At 40.4% G+C, this 23,191-nt stretch overlaps 2 protein-coding genes and 1 non-coding gene across 6 annotated transcripts in view; 2 read left to right on the top strand and 1 right to left on the bottom strand.

Annotated features, from left to right (window-relative positions):
• Positions 1-1,859, bottom strand: part of ZBTB1 (zinc finger and BTB domain containing 1) — a 27,076-nt gene extending 25,217 nt beyond the window's left edge. Inside the window, exon 1 of the mRNA XM_043472270.1 lies at positions 1,842-1,859. The gene's annotated coding sequence lies outside the window, so the exon portion shown is untranslated. The remainder of the gene's footprint in view (positions 1-1,841) is intronic.
• Positions 589-23,191, top strand: ZBTB25 (zinc finger and BTB domain containing 25). 4 transcript variants are annotated; one of them, XM_043472275.1, is made up of 4 exons: positions 589-942; positions 12,725-12,904; positions 15,913-16,856; positions 21,781-23,191. In XM_043472275.1, exons 2-4 carry the CDS (start codon positions 12,732-12,734, stop codon positions 22,005-22,007), a joined length of 1,344 nt encoding a protein of 447 aa, XP_043328210.1. In that variant the 5' UTR covers positions 589-942; positions 12,725-12,731; the 3' UTR covers positions 22,008-23,191. The 4 variants fall into 4 exon arrangements, with proteins under 4 accessions (XP_043328210.1, XP_043328213.1, XP_043328212.1 ...); XM_043472277.1 differs by lacking the exon at positions 589-942 and adding an exon at positions 957-1,046; XM_043472276.1 differs by lacking the exon at positions 589-942 and adding an exon at positions 963-1,954.
• On the top strand, positions 10,470-10,541 carry TRNAC-ACA. Its single transcript has one exon. It is a non-coding gene; the product is annotated as a tRNA-Cys (tRNA).

Genomic DNA, 23,191 nt, shown 5'->3' with positions numbered 1-23,191 from the left:
GTTGCAACAAGTTTCTGCGTCGGGCTCCGAGGAGGCTGGCGCAACCCGCACCGCGGGGGCCGGCGCGGCGGCGGCCTGACCACCCCTCTCGCCCCTTTCCCAAGGGTAGGCTTGGGACCTCCTCCTCCTCCTGTTTGCACAGCTGGATGGGACTGGGCTTCTCCCGGCTCCCCAAGGGCAGGCTGCTGCTTTCCCACTCGTCCAGATGTCAGAGCCCGGCCCCAGAGGGCCCAGCAGCTGGGACCCTCCCTCACAGTACGTTCCTAGCGTTCGGGGGCGCCGGAACCCTCGTCCCGTCCCGTGCGCTACCAGTCGCTTCAGGGTCGCCCATTCCCCGCACCTCCCCCACGCTTGCCTTCCGTGGGCCTGTCCGCCTCTGGCCTTGAGTCACTTCCCCCGCCATGCCCCACCCCGCCCAGCCCGCCTCCCCTCCTAGGCTCCCAGGGCTTAAGCTTCCCTGGCCCCGCGCCCTCACTCTTCCCGCGAAGACGCGGGTGCACCCTTTCCCGCCCCCATCTCTGAATTGAGGTGGTGCCTGTGTTTTTTGCACACCCTGGGGAAAGTCCCCGGGTCACGCGGTTGTGTGTGGGGGGGAGCCTGTGACGCTCAGGCTGGTCTCCACGCTTCCGCCTACAGAGTCACGACTAGCAACCGTGGCGAAGGCACCCGGAACGCGGGCCGACCCCCGCCAGGCCAGTTGAGCTGGCGGGCCGGCGCGCACGTATGCACGCACGCACGCACACTTCGGCCCCCACGCCTCTGGTTCTTCAGCTACGAGGCGCGCGGTCACGTGGGGCCCTTCGCGGGGCGGCTGGCGCGGGAAGCCGCGCGAGAGCGGGCCGCGGGGTGCGTGAGCCGGCGCCGCCGCGTAACGTACGCGGCGCGGGAGGCGCCCCTCCCGCACAGAGAACTCGGCCGCCTGCCTGCCGCGGCGGCCTCTGGGTAAGCGACGCGGCCCGGCCCCTATGGGCTGCCCCGGGCTCAGTCCCTCCCGCCTCGAGCCGCCTGGGGCGGCGGCCTGCAGCTGCGCCGGTCGCGGGACAGATGCAAGTAGCTGGGGAGATGGGTGTTTCTGGTCCGTTTGAGATGTCAATCAGGGCACTGGAGGAAAATGGCAACCGTCAGTGAGAGCTGGGCGGAGGATATCCAGAGCGGCCTTTCTCTGCCCACACCAGGCGGCCGCCGGGCCCGACGCAGGCCGGGACTGGGCTCCGGGGCGCTTCAAAGGGACAGAGACCTTCCGGCTCGGGGTCCCGGGGCGACCCGGTGTGGGTAGCCCCCACGGGCCTGAGGCATTCTCCAGGCTGCTGCACCCCCGACCCCTCTCGCCAGTGGGCGGGTCTCCAGATGCCACTTGCGGGATGCTGCAGGCACTGTCCTCAGTCTCCCCTCCACAGCCCCGTTTGTGATTACCCGTGTCTAGGGCCGGAATTCCCCCTCATCTCCATAGTTCTTTTTTCAGATTATGTTCATCTCATTCTAAGTCAGTTTTTCTTTTTAAAGCCTGCTCCATCTATCGCTGCCTTCTTTAGCACTCTTTATTTGGAGAAATCAAGCTGTTGTCAAATTGCTTAGGCAGCGCCTAGCGCCGTACCTGGAAATTGACAGCAGCTGACGTGTTTCATAAATTAACGCCCCGGTTCCCCCCAGTGGCATGCATTCTCTTGAGACTCCTCTTTGGCAAAGCTGCTATTCTCACAGGATTTTGTGAAGTATGTAAAGTACACCTTAGAATCACAAGTCTTAAAGCCAAAGGGGCCTAATAGAAAATGCAGTTCATCCCTCTCATTTTACAGGTGAGGACACCAGGCCAAAAGACTAGCTTGATCGAAATCCCATACCTCTTCAGTAACTAGACTCCAGGGCTCTAGATGTCTTGGTCTTCACAGTCCTCACCACACCAGGAATGCGATGCCAGTTTAACCCACTCACTGTAGAGACTTATCTGCTAGAGGTGATTATACTTGATTCCGGTTATTGAGAAATCAGACTTGGCTAGTGTGATGACTCTGGCTCTTAAGGAATGTGGTTGGCACTATTTCTAGGTGGAATAGACTGCTTATTAATGTACTTTGAGCTCAAAGCTTGTCCCCCTCCCCCGCACAAAAACATTCAGCTCTATTTTCTGCAAGAATAACCAAGATGTGCAGCATTAGTTGCTTCCTTGGGTAAAGGCACCAGAGATCACTTTGGCAATCTGAATATGGTTTAATTAAGAGTAAAGTATTAATCCGTTATCAGACATCAGCTCTTTAATAGAGAACAAAACACTGATGGGATAGGAAGCAGAATGGATGAGTCCTGATGGTTGGGAGGTTTTCAGGAACCAGTAGAACATCACAGGGATAATCAGCAAGAAGACAGGAGGGGACCTCATATAACTTGCTATACCTTTTCTCCCAGCGCAGCTCTGAATGTCTTATTTGGAGGTGGTAGAGATGGATTTGGTCCTTGTTTATTGAGTAAACAGCCCAACAGCAACCTGCAGTGGCCCGCTGCTCTTTCATAGATGAATTATGAATACTTACCAAAATGGAGGTAGTATTGTCTCCCATCTTAAAAGCAAGGGAACAGGCTCAGAAAGATTTACCTGGCTTCGATGATGCTGTCATTTGCAGTAGAATTCAAGGCTAAATCACTTTATCTCCCAAGTTTGGTCAGTGCTCTTTTGCATTAGATCTTGCTACCACTTCAAGCCAGGAAGGGGATGAGTGAATCGCCTGTGGCTGATTTATTGGCGCCTGTGGTTGCCCAGAGAGGCTGAGCAGGACTTTCAGCTGCCCTCTATGCCTTAGAAAGTAGAGCTGTGTGCTTCCACCCTATCTCCTGAGGGGAGTGCGGAGGAGCCAGGCTGTCTAGCTGGGGAGGAGGGGCCCAAGAGCCTTGGCCATAAATTATCCTGGTCAGGGCTGTGCTGGGAAGTGTTGCATAATGCCCTCCCCAACATTGAACCAAAGTGATTTATTTACTATGGTCCGTAGATGGTGCTTGACCATCTTGTTAAAGAAAAACCTGTACATTTTAGTAATAAAGGCCAGAAAAGAGTTGGGGGTTTTATATTATTGCAGGTTTTTTCCTTGTCTTAAAGAGCAGTGCAGGTGCTCTTATCTTGATAAATTATAAAGTACTTCTACACCACTTCCTGTGCCCCCTTTCTGCTTATTTATTCCAAATTGCATGTGAACTTCAGTCTCTTGAGAGAAGAATGCTAAGAAAAATACTGTTCCAGTTTATAGTTACCAGCACAGGCTGTGGAGTCAAATATAGCTTTTGATCCCCACTTTGTACTATTTGCTTGTTGTATGTCCTAAGCCTAGGTTTTTTCTTATCTGTGAAGTGGAAATAGAAATAATACATATAAAAAAAAGAATACATATAGTCATGGTGAGGATTAAAAGAGATACTGTACATAGAGCATTTAGCACAAGGCCTTACACATACTATTTACTCTATAATAATAGCTGTTGATAACTAACAATATTTCCTCTAGAAAAGATATTGCTGCTTGAACTTGCTTAGGGAGAGTGGAGGAAGAGGAAAGAAAGTGTTTGAAGTAAACAGTAGTTTCAGGATTATTGGTTGAATTTATTAACACATCTGCTTTTTCTAGCAGGAATTTTTTTTTTTCTTTTTTAAAAAAGTCTTACCTGGAGAAAAAGTGTTTATAGTGTTAAGTTAGTTATTTTTGAATATTTTTCTAATTCATTATTTCCCTGGTTACAAATCAATCATACAACGGCTCTTTAATTCCTCCTGAGAAATCCTAGGCACTTTAAGCAAAGGGTTTCATTAATGCATGTGGATAATGTGTTTGTGGAACATTCCATGGCAAAGGAAACCTTGGTTCATCTATATTCAGAAGTTATAATCATTCTTGTTTGTACTGTATTCCAGGTCTGTACCAGCATTGTTGTTTTCCAGTTTTCTCCTGCCCTGTCAGTGGTTTGCTTTTTCTTTCAGAAATGCAGACTTAATTTTCTTTAGTGGACTGAGAGGAAACTTTTCCTTTCCTTTACAGGGTTCTGATATTTTTAAGATCCAGCAGCAATTTGCACTCACCGGTGTTAGCTTTCTTGTTTGCCTGGCATTGCGGCTTTATTAGGCATCCCACGTGTTGGTTAGATGGGGGTAGAGATGTAGTAGGCTGGCTGTGTCTACCAACAGGCAGCAGGCCCCAAACTAACGTTTCCCCTGTTCCGTTAAAGGTTTCTAGAGCTTAACTGCTCTTCCTGTATCATCTACCACGTCTGCTCCTTACCCTCTTCTCTTACATTCTCAGAGATATTTTCAGTAGCAAATGCCTAGAATTACTGCAGGTTTTACCTCACACAATACTTTTCAGATTTTGAATTTCCATGTGATTTTCAGATATTATAAAAATAGATATAATGGTGTCTGAGTGAATATACCTCTTTTTCCTAAGTACTTTTAAAAAAGAAGTTTGAAAATGGTATGTGCTTCATCTGCCCCCAAGACCCATACTACTTTTGGAGTATTTCTGTTTCTTGATCTGGCAAGTTTTTAGTTTAAAATTAAAATTAGAATGACAGTGGTTGATTTTGGTTCATTTAATGTAATTCATATAATTCCCACATTTTAAGCCCTTCTTGTGAAATAGCTTTTCTCTGTAATTTTAGTGTGTGAAATAGTCTCTTGGATTTCCTGGGTCCCTTGTTCTTCTAATGCAGTGGTTCTTAATTGAGGCGTTATATTAGAATCACCTGTATGTTATTCGCTCAGTCCTGTCCAGCTCTTTGTTACCCCACAGGCTGTAGCCTGCCAGGCTCCCCGGTCCATGAAATTCTCCAGGCAAGAGATACTGGAGTGGATTGCTGTTAACTTCTCCAGGAATCACCTGAGGATGTTAAAAAAGGCTCTGTGCCTCACCCTCAGCAGTTCTGTTTGGGTTAATCTGGAGTAGGACTCAGACATCAGTACAGCTCTGCATGGAAGGTTTTACAAGGCAGTTAGAGCCACTATTCTGGTCTAAAATGATTTCTGCAAACATTCTTTCTCTTGGTTATAAAACATTACACTGCCACAATCATGTGAAGGTAAATTAAAAAGTTAAAATCATTATATAAATTCTTAGTAAGTAGCACTTTGGATATTTCTGCTTTTACCTTTGTATTTATAGCCATGAGTAAGTATCTCAAAAAAGCTATACACGTTCCTAGGCCAACTTTCCTGTCTCCATGTCCTAATAATTAATAATAAAGTAACAGTGGTAGAAACCACAAAGAAAATAAGTGTTTTCCAGAGAAACGGATGTCTTACTTCTTTTGTTTATTCTTTTATTGAAGTCTTATAGCCTGCCTGAATGAAAAGTTGCATGTTGTAGGACATTATTCTGGCTGTCATAGATCTGAGAGTCCAGATCTGAGAGTCCAGTCTGTCTATTATAAGATTTTTTTTAAATAAACTCAAAGATGTTGGATATCAAGGTAACGTTGAAACTATTCTAGCTTACTTAGATTGAGCTAATCCAGAGTTATTACAGTCTAGTAAGTAAACAATTTTTTGTAGTCTCTTAAATATCAGTGCTATTATTATAAATATCACTTTGATAACAGACAAACCGTTTTAAGATGTAGCACCATTACATTTGGCTATAGCATTTGTAAATACAATGGTAAGTTATTTTATTGCAACCTCTCTTACATTTTAAATCTCCACCAAAATTTCTCACATGTAACTTCTGTTTCTGTACACATAGGAAACTTTGACTGTTCCACATACTAAAGAAAATAAAATGAGTAGACAAAAAATGATGAGCAAAGGCTATATTAAAAGCCTCTCTAATAATTTGTAAAGTAAGTTGTATTAGAAAACGTTCTGAATTAACTATGTGATGTTTTGGTTCTAGTAACATAAGGTAAAGTCTGGTTGTGCTGCCTTAAGACATGTCTATAATGCAAAAAAGTTTGAATGAACTTATATATATGACTTTTTATTTAACAGATTTGAGTTTATTTCATTTTATAAACTTGAAACATTTTATCCCCTTATTTGGTTCAATATACTTGCAAAATCTGCCATCAGTATATATGTTGATAGTTCTAGATGGGGATTTTTGAAGAAAGGGTACTGAGTTTAAGATCAGACTTGAAGTTCTGCCAGTACCATTTAATGGGTAGTTATCTGATTTTGGGTACCTTTCCTGCCTTCTCTGAGCTTATGGTTTCTTAACCTGAAAATGGAAATAATACAGGATCTGCTTTAGTACCTCATAGGATCAAAAAAAGATAGTGTCGGAGAGAGGTTCTCAAAGTGTGGTCCATGGACACCTTGAAGTTTCCTGAATTTCTTTCAGTGGGTTTACAAGTATCTCCCTTTTGCCAGGCAGTTTCTCTTAATACATTTGAACCAAAACAACATGTGGCAATAGATTGATTGAAAAGGCAGAGAAAAGAACCCAGCTATAGTTTTTAAAGCCAGGTATTAAAGAAGATTGCAGACTATAAGTGCCACCCTTCAAAGTGGATAAGAATCCACCTACCCGGTACAGGGGACACAGGTTCAATCCCTGGTGTTGGAAGATTCCATGTGCTGCGGAGCATCTAAGCCCACACGCCACAGCTACTAAACGCATGCTCTAGAGCCCTTAAGCCGCAACTACTGAGACTGTGTGCCGCAACTACTGAAGCCCACATGCCCCAGAGCCCACGAGCCGCAACTTCTGAGCCCACGTGCTGCAGATACTGAAGCCTAAGTGCCTAGAGTCTGTGTTCCGCAACAAGGAGAGCTACCGCTGTGAGAAGCTCACGCACCGCAACGAAGAGTAGCCCCAGCTTGCTGCAACTAGGGAAAGCCCACACACATACACAAAAAGCAGTGAAGACCCAGTGCAGCCAAAAATAAATATTTTTAAAAACCGATGCCACCCATCTCACTTTAAGAAGTTATGTTTTGGAATATATGTGTTATTTATATTAATATGTAATGGGTTTTTTGTTAAACATTAAAATTTTTAAAATTTCTCACTCTAATTCTGAATATGATAAATGGTGATGAACATAACCCACATAACAGCCCTTAGTACTTTTCTTAAGAGTGTAAATAAATCTGGAGAACAAAACTTTAGAACAACTGATAAAGGGTAATGACTGAGTAGTTCTATCAGGAAAATTATGCAAGTGAAAATTGTAAACTTGAAAAAAAGTTTGAAAACGACCATATGGCATTAGAGAGTGATAAAAAGCAAGCAGAAACTAGAATGAGGTCTACACTTGGAAGAACAGAACAGTTGTGAATAGTTTTCCATTTTTATGGCTTTTAACCAGAGAAAGGCCCGAGTTGGGAACTCTGAGGGCATGCCTAAAACTGTGATAGTAATCTGTAGTCTTGCTTGAAGAAAAGAGGACAGAGTTCAAAGTGACCATATAGGTAGAAAGTAGGAAAATCCAGAAAGGTTGTTGCAGGGACCCCCAAATACTGAATATAAACTCAGCTTAAATCTCTTGCCAACCCTGAAATGTATATGTGTGTTGAGCAGCCTCCAAACAGCACACCTAACAAAAAAAAAAAGACCCCAAACCATAGTGGAGGCAGAACTTGGGAGTTTAATTTGCAAATTTGCAAATTTTGTTTAATTTGCTTAAAATTTAAATTTTAAATTTTAATTTGCTTAAAAATTTGTTTAATTTGCAAAAACAAAACAAAAAGACTTTTTTTTAATTTAATTTTTTAAATTTTAATTTGCTTAAAAATTTGTTTAATTTGCAAAAACAAAGCAAAAAAACATCAGTGCTGTTTGGAAGAATATTATAGTACCTAGAATCTTTAGTAATGACAGTGTCTAAGATATTATCCAAAATGATGAGACACATGAAGAAACAGGAAACTATCATCCTAATTGAGATTGACCCCAAGATGACCCAGAGGTTGGGTTTAACTGAGAAGATTTAAAGCAACTACTGTAACTGCTGAAGGGTGTAAAGGAAAATAAGGTCATAATATGTGAATAAACTGGAAATCTCAGCAGAGAAATAGAAAAAGTGAGATGAAAATTTTAGTCCTGAAACTATATCTGAGATAAAAAATGGGTTAAGGAATGATGGTGAACTTGAAGATAGGTAAATGGAAATGATCTGTATCTGAAGCAGAAAGAGAAATTACTGTGTGTGAAAGTTCTCTATAAACGTCAACACTTTGTATTAACATCAGGGATTAATGGGTTTCTTTCAAGGCCTAAACTCACCTCTTTCCTCTGCATGTAGACTGACTTCATAGTTTGTAAACCAGTGCCATCTAAGAGTACTCTGAGATTCTCTCTCCTTACCTCAACCATGTGCTTCCCACTATCAAAAAAAAAAAAAAAGATCCTTTTTTTTCTCCATGGCTCACTGCTGCACTTATACTTTTGATTCTATCCGCAGCTTCTAGAGATTCTACCACTCTTCAGCCTGAAAGTCTTTGATCTGTAGTTCCCTCAATATCCTGTTCTATCTGTACCTATCCTCAGTGGCCTCTGCTTTCTAACATTCTAACATCCCACTGGAATCAGATACTTTGCTCTTTCCCAGTTGAGAGAAACCTCTTGGTCAGCACACTTGGGGGGGTGTTTGTAATAGGCCTCATCCCCATGTCTCTCAGCCACCCCTCCCATCAAGGTTCTTGCCTTTTCTTTCTTTTTTTTTTTTTAAAAGGTTCTTACCTTTTCTCGTGTTATGTGAGTCGCTGTGTCGTGTCCGACTGTTTGCGACCCCGTGGACTGTAGCCTGCCAGGCTCCTCTGTCCATGAGGTTCTCCAGGCAAGAAGACTGGCGTGGGTTGCCATTCCCTTCAGAGGATCCACCTTTTCTTTACCTCCCTCAGTAACAATATATTTTCTTATTTCTCTTTGTCTGTCTAGTTGTATCCGTGTTTCTCAAGGATTCATTTTTAGCTTTTTTTCCTACTCTTTTCTTATTTTACTTGGCAATCCCATCCATTCCTGGTGACTTCAGCCCAGTGATTTCGGAGGACCTCCTCTCCAGTGCTGCCTGTTGTCTCCACTGGTAACTGAACATTTCTACTTAGATGTCCTAGGGTGGACACCTCAAACTCACTGTATCCAAAGTGAAGCTTCTCTCTTACCAAGTCAGTTTCTGTGCCTCTCCTCTGGCATTCTGCTATACCACCTGTATATCAACACTGCACATGGCAGTCACTCTGCAAATAGGACCCCGAGGAATGAATGAATGCTTCCAGTTGCCCAAGCTGGAATTCTGAAACTCACTTTTGACTTGATCTTCCCTGTGACTGACAACATCCAGTTCTCTGCCAATGCTTGTCAGTTCTCCATCTGGTATATCTTCTTGTATTCTTTTCTTCATTCCCACTGCCATTATCTGGATGTTACGAAAGACTACTTGCTGGTCTTTATTGCTCCATGCCTTTTCCTTGTTAATCTTTTATATTTGTTGCTACTAGAGCAGTCTTGATTCTCAGGCCTAATGATGATTTTACTCATTCTGGCTTTTTATTTTTTCCTGCCTGGAATGCTATGTTCACCTTCTCCATTTTCATCTAAATCCAGTTCTAATGGCTTATTTCTCATTGGGTTTCCTGTCATTTATCTCCCCCTCATGCTGTCCAATTGCTCTTACGGCACTTAATCACTTTTGCTTCATGTCATAGTTACTCTGTTTTATGTTTTGTCTCCCCTATTAGCTTATTGACTGCAACATCACTGTGATTTTTCTCTGTCCCTGTGCCTTGTACGGTGCATGCTTTCAAATACTTTCCTTTATTAAATTTCTCTTCACAAAGTATTTGTTTGATAAGTGAATTTAACTGTTACTCATAGACCATTAACCACAGATTTTTATATATGTGACTTTTTAGTGTGTGCTATTTTCATTTCTACATGGTTCAATAGTTCACTATACTAATGCACTATTTATATACACCATGTGTGTATATATATATATATATATAGAGAGAGAGAGAGAGAGAACTGTTGAAAATGTTTATGATCCAAGGGGGGTTTTTTGGAGACAATTTGTAAGACTGGTTTAAGGTACTTCAAGCTTAACTATTTTATTGAATCTAAGACCTGTTTTTCACATACTGAAATATCCAATATAAAGTTTTTATTTGGTTTTTTAATCTCCTTATAAATTGGTGGTATTTTAGAATCAGGGAAATTTGGTAGATACAATAAATAATGACTTTTGATTAAATGGCCTTTTGGAACAATACCCACAACTTGGATTTTTTATTATGTTCTTAGAGGATAGGCTCAGGTCGCTGTTGTTTCTGTTATTTTAATTTCTTATTTTATTTCTGCTTAAAAGCTTTTAAAATGAGATAAAAAGGGATATGGGTTTTGTTTCGTTACTTGAGGGAGGACCAGGGGAAACTATTATGTCTGAATTAGGAGAATTTTTTAAAGTAGTGTGTGAATATAGAGTTAAAAGCAGTTTTAGGATTCTTAAAGTATAATATTATTCATATAAAAACCTTCTTAAGGGATATATGGGACTTCCCTGGTGGCTCAGATGGTAAAGCATCTGCCTACAATGCAGGAGACCCGGGTTCAATCCCTGGGTTGGGAAGATCTCCTGGAGAAGAAAATGGCAACCCGCTCCAGTATTCTTGCCTGGAAAATCCCATGGACGGAGGAACCTGGTAGGGTACAGTCCATGCGGTCCCAAAGAGTCGGACATGACTGAACTACTTCACTTTCACTTTCAAGGGATATATACATATGGAGTAGAAATATGATAATGTACAGTAGAGTCATAAACACTAAATCAAGATGGTGGTTGCCTTTGGAGGCAAGGAGTAGGGGGTGGGTAGGGGATAGAATGAGGGAGAAATGCAGTGGTTTTCTACCCTATTTGTAATTGTTTACTTTCTGTGCCCAGGGCCAGGTGCATGGGAGGTGGGTGCTTGTTACACTGTTCTCTTTATCTACTTATCTGAAATACTTCAGCATATTCAAACAGGATAGTTCCCCACCCCCCTCCCCCCCCGCCCCCTTAAGTCCCTGCTCTCTAGTTTCCCTGGCAGAAAGGAAAGTGGTTTCTTTGAACCTTTCCAGACATGTTTACATAAACAAGAATATATTTATGCATAAATTCTTACCCCACCTTTAAAAATAAAATAACCACTCTACCACTTTTTCATAAATAGTAGTCTTCTCTACACAATTTTACATTTTGCTCTTTTTTTACTTAGTATGTATTGGAGATTATTCCATATTAGTACATTAAATACATGGTTTTAACAAAAATAGCTTTAACCTTTTATCAGTAATAATTGCTTTAGTTTTTACCAGTTTTAAATGTTTATTTTGCTGTGTCACATTTGCTTAAGTAGCAGGAATATGGGTTTCTCCCTGGTTCTTCTTTCCAGGTATTCCTCTGAGACTTCCCAGGGTGCTTGCTGACTGTTCCCTCTGCTCCTTGAGTTGGTGGGTGGTGTCTTTTTCTGGGAGGTGGAGAGGAGGACCCTGGGGGACTGGAGTCCAGTGCCCAGGTTTGAATCCCCAGCTCTGCATCTCACTAGCAGCATGATCTTGGGTCAGTTAACTCTCTGTGCTGATTGTTTCCTCACCTGTAAAATGGATTGATTATTTCCTTTCTCGTAGAATTGTATTGAAAAGTAAATGAGTGAAAAATTCCTGACACACAGGAAACATTATAAACAGTTGACGATTTTTATTACCCATCACTCAGCATTTTGCATCCCAAGCTACTGCCAGTCTCGACAGCTAACCCCCCACTCTCATCACTGACCTCCTTAAGACTTTGATCTGTCTGGTTAGTGAGAAAGCTTCATTCTTTTTTTAGGACCTGCTCTTTTAGAGGAGGTTCTCCCAGACCCTAGTGATGCCCTTTATGCCACAGCTGCCTTCTCTTTGAAGCACCAGGGCTCTCTGCACAGTTGAGGTGGAGAAGGTGGATGGAGAGGACGGCACACCCTCCCGCTTTCAGGGCGCCCTCAAATGTTCTTGCTGCTCTGCTCACACTAGGCTTCTCCACCAGAATTCTTTTGCACGTTCTTCAGGAGGCATGATTCCCCACCAACCCCCACCCCCACCCCCAGACCAGTGGTCCCATCCAGCATTCTACTTCTTCGGGAACCTCCATGCTTGTCTGTGTCTGAGTCCAGTTAAGATCAGGGCTTAGGTTCTTTCCCACTGGGCTCCAAGCCCCATGTGGCGTGACATCTATTTTAAGGGCTTCTGTGACTGATAAGTTTCCCAAACTTTATATGATAGGCGACCAGTGTCCCCTGAGTATGCAGAGGATCCCTAAGGAGCAGGGAGAGCTCTTGCCTAGCCAGGACACACTGTAATGTTATTAACATTTATAGTTGACATTTGAACAGTAGTTTCCATTGCAAGGTGCTTTTCATGTAACTTATCTCATCTGGCCCTGAGGCAAAGATCAGTACCTCATTGGCATTTTTGCCAGTGAGGAAACTGAGGACTAGAAACATTGTGGTCACATAGATAAAAAAGGACAGACTTCCTCTTTCACATCTTTGGCACCCAGGGCAAGTCACTTTCTTACCAGATTTTAAAAATGCCATGTGTTAACATTTTCAGTAGGGTTGATATCAGTTATTCATAATGGGGTATTTAATGTTAGCTAAGTTTAGGGTTAGATTAACAGTATTGAAAACTGTTGAGTAATTTCATTTAGATTTAGGTCTCCCAGTCCTCTGTAGGTTTGTGTGAACTATAGCCAATTTGGTAAATAAAATATATATATATTGTCCTTTTTCTCAGAGCCACAATGGACACAGCTAGCCATAGCCTTGTCCTTCTGCAGCAGCTGAACATGCAGCGAGAATTTGGTTTTCTGTGTGATTGCACCGTTGCTATTGGAGACGTCTACTTCAAAGCCCACAGAGCAGTGCTTGCTGCTTTTTCTAACTATTTCAAGATGATATTTATTCACCAAACAAGGTAAGGAGGTGCTTTTGTAAATCAGAAGAATTTTTAATACCGTGATATAGCTAAGCTTTATTATAACATCATTTTGGGTATTCTTTTTTTATGGGATCACCTTAGTAAATAATAAAAAAAATTATCATTTTTTTACACATCTGTAATTAAGCTCTGTATAGAATCCATGGTGGAAGATAAGAATTAAAACAATAATAAGTAAAGTTTATTTATTTGTTTAATCCCATAACCAACCACTAAGCATGTATCTAATGTAAATTCTACCGTTATCCATACTTTCTTAGGGAAAAAGAAACTGTGCTTGAGTTATTAAGTAACTTGTCCATCTAGGATTACACGCACAGCTAATAAGTGAAACTCAAATGCAAATCTGTGCTCTTAGTCACTAAGTTGTTGATTTCTTTCCTTAACATTTTCATAGCAAGATTTCAATGTCATAACTCCACCCACCTCGTGGTGGTGGCGAGGAGCCCCGCCGATGGGCGGGGCAGTCGGTTCCACCCTTCTTTCCTCTGCGGGCTCCGCCTCTCAGCGGGCAGCGGTGTCCTCAGCCCCAGTTTCTGGCCGCGCCGCTGAATTCGACCCTGGGTCGAGTGGCGCCGTCCCCACGGAGGGTGGGCCGATATTCCATATTGTAATTCAAAGGTCATTTGTTTCGAATATTTCTTCAAAAAAATTTTTTTAATTTAGGTTAACTCAACATGGATAGGGAGAGGGGTATAAAATGGTATCCAGATTCTGAGTTCTTGGTAAAGAATAGCTTTAATGCATCTTAGGTTAAAAGTGATGGAACACTATGCTTTTTTAGAAGACCTTACTTTTGGCATTTCTTTGGCAGTCCAGTGGTTAAGACTCTGTACTTCCCCTGCAGGGGGCGCAGGTTCGATCTCTGGTCAGGGAACTAAGATCACAGGCCAGGTGGCTTGGCCAAAAATAGAAAAAAGACATTTATAGTCTAAGAGAGAGGTAATGCATGTAAGGAAAATAATTGCAGTGTAATTGATCTCTTTGTGCCTCAGTTTCCTTCTCTGTAAAACACTAGTATATCCACTCCATGGTGTTGAGATGATTAAATGGATTAATAATATTAAAGTGTTTGCATCAGAGCTTTGCACTGTTAGCTGCTGCTATTAATAATTTCTGTGATGTCTATAGTCGAAGTGTTGCACAAAGTAGACTGGAGTGTCAGCAGACTTATTTTGAGAGGGTTAGAAAGGTTTTACAGAGACTCTGAATCTTAAAGGATCAGGAGGAGTTTTTCAGATGTTACAGAGGAATGCCAATAATTGCAATTATAGGTGGAGGAAATAAATGCACGAAAACATATGCAGATATGAACCAGGCTAGCACATTCAAAAAATGGAGTAAATCAGAATGATTGGCATGTATGATAAAAAGGGGAGAGGAGATTAGAGTCCGGGACAGGTCATGGGTAGCCTTTTCCAGCACACACAAGTTTCCTCTCCAATTTAAGTGTCAATGTAGAAACTAGATTAGGAACGCTACCTTCACATCAGCCTCATTTGAGAGCAGTGAGTTGGTTTAGCTCTTAAAACACCTGTTTTTTACCAGGCGCCATGCTAGGCTAAATTCAGGAGATGCATAGGTAACAGGCCTGCTCTGTGATATTTCTGCTGAGTAAAATTCCTCACTTAAAAAGACCTCTGTGCTGATACTAAAAAAAAAAACCCTGCCACAGACCATGGCAGTGAGTGGGTCAGAGGTAAGAGTGAAACCTAAGAGGGAATCCTAAAATATCAGGACTAAAGAAATGGATTGCTGGCATCCAGACTGCTTTCTGATGTGTTGAGGCAAACTTTCGTTTCAGGGAAGGTATGTCCATCGACTGATTCCATTGTTCCTTGTTATCTAACCTCTCCCTCAGGTTCTCTTTATCTTAATTTTAACAGTGTTTCCTGATTTCTTGTTACACGATTATTTCCATCTATCTTCTGAATTCTAGATTCATATGTGAAAAACTGGGCTTGAGACTAATTTAAAGCTTTTCAAAATTACACTTGTATTCATTTGTGATCTAAAGAGTAGATATATTAATATACTTGGAAGCCAAAATAAGGTGAGTATGATTTAAATTCTATATGATACCAATTCCAATAAGCCCTTTGAAAATTTTAAATTATTTTTTATTGTGGCAAAATATATATAAACATAAAATTTACCATTTTAACCATTAATTGTACAGTTCAAGGGCATGAATCATATCCACAGTGTTGTGTAACTATCACCATTACCTATTTCTAAAACTTTTCATCACCCCAGAAAGAAACTGTAACCATTACATAATAAACCCCCATCCTCTCCACTCTCAAGTTCCCGGTAACCTCTAATCTATTTTCTGTCTCTGAATTTTCCAAATCTAGATGTTTCTTACAAGTGGCATCATATAAAATTTGTCCTGTTGTGTCTGGCTTATTTCATTTAGCATGTTTTCAGGATTCATCCATGTTGTAGTATATATCAGAACCTGATTGCTTTTTATGGCTGAGTAACGTTCCACTGTACGTATATACTGCATTTTGTTTCTCCATTCATCTATTGATGGATAGTTGGGTGGTTTTCTGCTTTTGGTTAATGTAAAATGCCATTGGTTTGTGGATTTCTGTTTGACTCCTTGAATTCAGTTCTTTTGGTTATATTCCCAATAGACTGTTAAGTTCCTTAAGGGCAGGGTATCTGTTTTATCCATTTTTCTACCCCCTGCATGCAGTTTAAGTGCATATCACTTGGGAGTCACTAAATGTTGAACTAATCAGAATATCTGTGTTTCTTAACTTTAGGCAGTAGATTGAATACCTGAAGACTTGGTGCTGGGCCATAAAACTGGTATACAATGAAAATCTGAGCTTTTGTTACTGTGTTTCATCAAGGCAGATTGTTAAATTAGAAGTTAGGAAGAAACTGCTTTAGCCTAAGACTGTATGCTGTTAACTAAAAAGGCCAACTGGGTTGTTTCATTCTGTGTGGGTCTGTTTTTTTGTTTTTAACAGTGAATGCATAAAAATACAACCAACTGACATCCAGCCTGACATATTCAGCTATTTGTTGCACATTATGTACACGGGGAAAGGGCCAAAACAGATTGTGGACCATAGTCGTTTGGAGGAAGGGATTCGATTTCTTCACGCTGACTACCTTTCTCACATTGCAACTGAAATGAATCAAGTGTTCTCACCAGAGACTGTGCAGTCCTCAAATTTATATGGCATTCAGATCTCAACGACCCAAAAAACAGCTGTCAAACCAGGGCTGGAGGTCAAGGAAGCTCCTTCCAATAACAGTGGAAACAGAGCTGCTGTCCAGGGTGACCACGCCCAGTTGCAGCTCTCTCTTGCTATTGGGCTGGATGATGGCACTGCAGACCAGCAGAGGGCCCATCCTGCCTCCCAGGCCTTGGAGGAGCACCAGAAGCCCCCAGTGTCCATCAAGCAGGAGAGATGTGACCCAGAATCTGTGATCTCCCAGAGCCGCCCCTCACCTTCATCAGAGGTGACAGGCCCCACTTTCACCGAAAGCGGTATCAAAATACACTTATGCCATTACTGTGGGGAACGTTTTGATTCCCGTAGTAATCTAAGACAACATCTCCACACCCACGTGTCTGGATCCCTCCCATTTGGTGTCCCTGCTTCCATTCTGGAGAGTAATGACCTTGGTGAAGTGCATCCACTTAATGAAAATAGCGAGGCTCTTGACTGCCGCGGGCTCAGCTCCTTTATTGTCAAGGAGAATGAGCAGCAGCCTGACCTCTCAAACCGGGGTGCCACAGAGCCTTTGCAGATCAGTCAGGTGTCTTTGATCTCCAAAGACACCGAGCCAGTAGAATTAAACTGTAATTTTTCTTTTTCAAGGAAAAGAAAAATCAGCTGTACCATCTGTGGTCATAAGTTTCTCCGAAAGAGCCAATTGCTGGAGCACATGTACACACACAAAGGTAAATCTTACAGGTATAACCGGTGCCAAAGGTTCGGTAATGCATTAGCCCAGAGATTTCCGCCATATTGTGACAGCTGGTCTGACATCCCCCTGAAAAGTTCTCGTTTGTCGCAAGAACAGTTAGATTCATCTTGTGCCTTAGAGTCAGAACTCACACAAGAAAATGTGGACACGATCCTGGTTGAGTAGCAGTTTTTCCTTCAGAATTTTTATATCAATTCTGAAAAAGGAATTCCACATGTGTTTTTTTATTCATAAATTATTTTCCTCCTCAAGTTCTTTACCATTTGTCCATAGTTCTAAGGTTGTATATACTACATCTTTTTATTGTAAAGATCTATCAATACATTGCTGCCAAAATGTAACCTTCCACTGGGGCTGCCTTTTCCTCAGTTAAATGACAACTTAGAAATGAGAAATCAATGTGGAAGTATGGAAATTTTTTCAGGTTGTAGAATCTGTAAAGGCAAATTGAATATGAAATAAGTGTAATCTTTTTTAAAGAATGTTCTAAACTATCACTTTTGGTTAATGTTCCACATGAATCAAGCCCCTATGAGGATTATTTTAAAATATTTTCTGCCATATAGGAAATTAATAGTTATATTAGTATATAAATATATGTTATAATGTATAAAACATTTGTTTGAGGGCATAACTATACCAAATCATGAGTAGTTTTAAATTACTGTTTATTTGCTAGTTGGGCAACATCTTGCATGCATGCTCAGTCATTCAGACAGATTCTGGGGTATGATTCTTTGTGACCCCACAAAGTGTCTGACTGTGACCCCATGAACTGTAGCCTGCCAGGCTCCTCTGTCCATTGGATTATCCAGGCAAGAAAACTGAAGTGGGTTGCCATTATGTGACTTTATTTATTTAACATTGAGCATACCTCATTTTCAATAAATATTTTATTTAAAAGAGAGAAAAAGAGAAGAGTCGGAAACATACAAAAACTTAGAGAGTCAGTAAGATACACATACGTAGGTAAGCGTAGATGCCTCCAGAGTTAGAGACAGCAGTTCAGACACATCTGTGTGGACTGATACCCTGGTGTTGTTACCTTAATCTAGTGTTTTCTTAAAGAACTTAAGAGCAGTTTGAGATTTTTTATGACAAGAGGTTTATATGAGCTTAAGAGGAAAATGATAGAATACAAATTATCTTTCTATCCATAGTATCAGAAGATTTTATAGGCTGCTTGAGTTGACATTAATTTTCTAACAAAAACCTGAAAAGGTACTTTTTCAGTGGCACAGTTTTCACTTTTTTTCTGGTACATAAAACCAGCAGAGTAGATATAGTCAGTGTACTAGAACTATGTTTAAAAATCATGACCAGCCTTCCCTCTGTGAGTCAACTTAACTCCCCTTTCTAATAGTGAAATTTACAAAGCTAAAACTCCAGAAAAATTAAAATTAATGGACCGAATGGCAGATTCTCCTGCTGTGTGTAGCTGGGAAAAAGTTGGTCAAACTTCACCATAGAGGATAGATCTAAATTGTTTCTGATATGTTTAAATTTTAAATACTAGATAGTCAAGAATAACCAAAGAGAGAGGCTTTAGAACACCCTCGTCTTTTTTGTATGTTGCCCTGTTAAATTCTAACTCTCAAAAGTATTTTAGTAAATTTAATAAATTTGGTTTCTACAACTTAGAATTTAACTGCATACAAAAACTCTAATCTCCCTGATGACTACACACTTTACAGTTCCTGACATCAGAGTTCCTTAAGTATCTGAGTTTAGTCAGGAGGGAGCTCAGAGAGAAATCCATCTCGTTTTAAGGGTGCAAGGAATTTCTCTGAGTTATCAGTGAGTTTAGGTAGATTATGAAATGGTAAGTTTTTCTTAAGAAGTGGATGAGGAAAACGAATGGGCATTATCTAAGGTGGTTGAACTGTCCTAGACAAGGATGTGAAGCCTTGTGGGGTCAGGATTAACATGCTAAGAGCAAAATCTAAGTAGCTATTGATGCAAAGTCAGTTGTATCAGTCAGTAGTTAAAACAAATGTATTGCTCTTTAGTATCAGAACTTCATCTAATCATATTCTTAAATCATTTCAGCAATTATTCAAACTTACACTGTCCTCAATGATTTCATCACATAAGGTGAACACAAATATTAACGTTGATTTCATGTATCTTAGGCTATTCTGGATATATTCCCTAGCCTCCTTCAAGTAAAATTTTATTTTTTCTTGTTTAGATAAAAATTTTCTTGATTTTTCTGTTCTGTTTTCTTTCCTACTTGCTCAGTCATTAGTCCTTGACCCAAAAAGTGTGTGTAGCTTAAAGGGTGGGATTTAGTGTGCATATGAGTTGTGGGTAGGACAGCAGTTCAAGGCAGAGTCTGGATGAGGCAGGAGTTTGCTTTTGACTGACTGTCCATAATAGACGTTAACTTAAAGCAGACATTTATCTACTTTGTTGAGTGTTAAGAAAGGAGTGATTAACTGTATTTTTATTCTTATTCATAAGGTTCCTTTTAATATTAGGAATTCAAAGCAAGTGTTCTTTCCTTCATCTTCATAGTATTCTGTCTGTATTAGGAAGTGGGAAAATGAATACTCCACTTTATAGAAAAAATCCCCAAATCTTGGTTCCAGAGAGCCAGTGAGTAGTGGTGTGGGGAATGATTCCAGTTTTATCTTTTTCATTTGTTCAACAGGAATATTTTAAAAATTATTTTGTAACTAATATTGTGCCCTGAGTATTTTTAAAGACATGATTCCTAAGAAAATCTACCTTGTATAAAAAAGTACCTCCAGCTAAAGGCTTTAATTTTGACTACATCATTTATAAAATGGAGCTGTTATGTTAGCCATATAGTATTGTCTGCATAATGATTGTCACACTCTTAAAACTGGAAATGCTGCGTGCACCTTAGTGTATCAGGCAAGTACTAAACAGACATTTCCCCTTTGGATCAGCTTAGAATTTTCTCTTTTTTCTAGATCCCACATATAGTTGTTTTCTGGAGGAAAACAGACTGTTGCAGTATTTGTTCTTGTTAGCGTATTGTTAAACTCAGTATCTGATAAGTGTAGTCTGCCTTATAAGAAAACCAACATTTCTGGATTTAACTCTTGAAATTATTATTTCTTTCTCTGCATTATTATTCACTTTCCCATCTGTAAAGTGTGTGAAAGCAATCCCTACCTCACAGGGGTGTTGTGAGGATTTGTTTTAAAATTGTGGTAAGTTATATCAGTATTATTGATAAAAACCAACCATATAGGGACTTCTCCAGTGGTCCAGTGGTTAAGACTTCACTTCCCAACACAGGGGGTGCCGGTTCAGTCCTTGGTCAGGGAGTTAAGATCCCACATACCTCATGGGTCAAGAAACCAAAACATAAAAACAGAAGCTGTATTGTAACGAATTCAATAAAGACTTAAAAAAAAACCCAACCATATAAAGAAAACTACATTCTGCATTTTTTATGTAGCTAAACCTTTAACTTTAGTATTCCAACTGATAAATTCTAGAATGTCTTCAGAGGCAGTCATGTGCTATTTAATACTCAATAATTAATTGGCAAAATTTTTACTTTTTACAAATATTCTAGAAACAGCAGAGTTGCTAGAATTCCTATGCTACCTTAGTTTAATCACAAGTATTTCTCTTTAGCCTTTAACAAGAAAGATAGTAATTCTTTGGCATTATTGGGAATGAAAACTTTCCAAGTTCAGTGTTATTGAAAGTTCCCCCAAACATTGTTTACATATAGGAAAAGGAACAAAAGCAGTGGAGAAAATACCATTTTCATTTCTTTGATGTAGATCATCTAAAAAGTAGATAGAGACAAGAAATAGAGTAGGGTTAATAACATAGTAATTTATTATGTTCTATCAAAATAGTATTGGAAAAGGTTTCACTTAAAACTGAAGGAAATACTTATTAATCATGGAAAAAGATAGTCTGGAAAATGTATAATTCCATTGACGTTTATTTGCACAGGTGAATTCTTGACGTTGTAACTCAGATCCTTGACAAGTATCCATTTTTTGTCTAATTGAGGTAAAAAATAGGCCGTGTGAAGAAATTTCATAAGGTAACTTGTATCTTTGTATGTTTTAAACTAAATGTAGCTCTGTGGTATTTTATTATAATTAACTTTTAAATTCCTGAGAATGAAATCTGTAAATTATTATTCTTTGCTGTACTTCTGTTTTTGTATGCTTGAACTTTCTGAAGACTGGTGAGATTATACAGTCCTTAGCCTGTCTGTCTTAAATGTAAGGAGTTACAGACTGTGATTTTTGTCTTCAAGACCTGCAGAACCCTTTTTGCTTCAGTGTGTATCTGTCCACACTTGATTACTTAGCAGATATTGTTCCAGTGCGATTGGTGGACTGTCATCAACTCTTCTATTTTGTGCCAAATAGTCATTTAGTCAGATTAAATCAAATATCAACTTAAAATGCTTTCAAAGAAACTTGGATTTCAAAAACTTAAACCAAAAAAAAAAAAGGAAAAGGGAAATTTCCTGGTTGTCCAGTAGTTAGGACTCCGCTTTCACTGCTGAGGGCCTGGGCTTGATCCCTGGTTGGGGAACTAAGATCCCACAAGCTATGTGGCACAGGCAAAAAAACCCCAAAACCAAAAAAAAAAAAACCCCAAAACCTGTACAATGAAAAAGGCCCCCTGAAGAAATCTTCAAAGTACTACTAACACATAGTAACATATAATACAAGAGACTGAAATCAATAATATATTGTATGCTTAAACTCTTCCACCTAATGTACTGTGAGTTTGCTTCAGAAATATTCTTTCAGAAAGTTTTGTATTCTCCATTTGGAATGAAAACAGTGAATTTCATGTATTTTATCATGACAAATAAATTAATGTGGCTTGATCATAAACAAAACTTTTTATTAGCTCAGCTTATAGAATGTGTTCTTATTTTACAGCAGTGTCTGCCAAATGTTGTCTTCCTAGTGTTGAGGTAAGTAGTCTCTACCAGGTAATATTTTGGATGTGTGATGCAAAAATGCATCAGTGGGTCCAGTTCTTATCAACCATAGTCTGTAGTGCTTCCCAGCTGCCATCTCTGGAAAGAAAGGTAGTATCTAGTACTTTCCTGGAAGTTTCTTGCTTTGCTCCTTTCTCTCTTCCCTTTTTACTATCCCTCCAGTAGCGGAATCTGCAACAGCGATTCTTAGCCAGGATGTATTAATCGGGGTTCTCCAGAGAAACAGAACCACACTGTGTGTGTATGTGTCTGTGTTTGTGAGAGAGGGAGAAAGGGAGAGAAAGAGACTGATTGACTGATTATAAAGAATTGGCTTATGCAAATATGGAGGCCAAGTCCCAAGATCTGCAGGTGGCAAGCTGGAGACCCAGGGGAGCGGTGAGGTAGTTCCAGTCCAAACTTTGCAGCTTGAGACTCATAAAGGCAGGAAAAGACCACTGTCCCAGCTTAATAGGCAGAAGCTCCATTATTCTCAGAAGGGTCAGCCTTGTTCAGTTCAGGCCTTCAGTTGATTGTAGGAGAGCTATTCACTTGAGAGAGGAAGTCTTCACTCAGTCTACTGAGTCAAATGTTAACTCATTCAGAAACAGGGACACGCCCATATTAATGGTTGACCACATTCTGGGTGCCCTGCGGCCCTGTCAGGCTGACACACACAGTTCCTAATCACACTGGCTGGTCCCCCTCACCACGGTGGCCTTTAGCAGTGTGGAGGTGCTTGTCACAGCTGGGTGGGGCTTGGAGAAGCTTGCTGCTGGTTTCTAGTGGGTAGGTAAATCAGGGGTGTTCTGAACAGCCTACAGCACAGAGTGTAGCCCCCACAACAAAGAATCGTCCAGCCAAAATGTCAGTGGTGCCAAGAATTAAATTTCTATTTGTATTAACTTTATCCCATCTTTTCAAAGATAAAAATGTGATTATTAAAAATTATAGATAAATTAAGCAACAGGACAGCCTAAAATCTACTCATATAATCTTTGAACTAAACAATTGTGTCCCTAATAAGTTCTCTGGGAAATTAAAATGTGATCATAAGTTGTAATTTGTATAAATATTTAATTTGGCCATAAGGTGGCACCAGTGTACCTTTTAAAAGTCTTTCACATAGCTTTGACTAGGCTGATAAAGGTCCGTCTAGTCAAAGCTATGGTTTTTCCAGTAGTCATGTATGGATGTGAGAGTTGGACTATAAAGAAAGCTGAGTGCTGAAAAATTGATGCTTTTGAACTGTGGTGTTGGAGAAGACTCTTGAGAGTCCCTTGGGCTGCAGGGAGATCCAACCAGTCCATCCTAAAGGAAATGAGTCCTGAATATTCATTGGGAGGACTGATGCTGAAGCTGAAACTCCA

The sequence above is a fragment of the Cervus canadensis genome, chromosome 6, assembly GCF_019320065.1.
Source record: "Cervus canadensis isolate Bull #8, Minnesota chromosome 6, ASM1932006v1, whole genome shotgun sequence".
Taxonomy (NCBI): domain Eukaryota; kingdom Metazoa; phylum Chordata; class Mammalia; order Artiodactyla; family Cervidae; genus Cervus; species Cervus canadensis.
The sequence above is the reverse complement of the archived record's forward strand: the minus strand, read 5'-3'. Positions and strand labels throughout refer to the sequence as shown.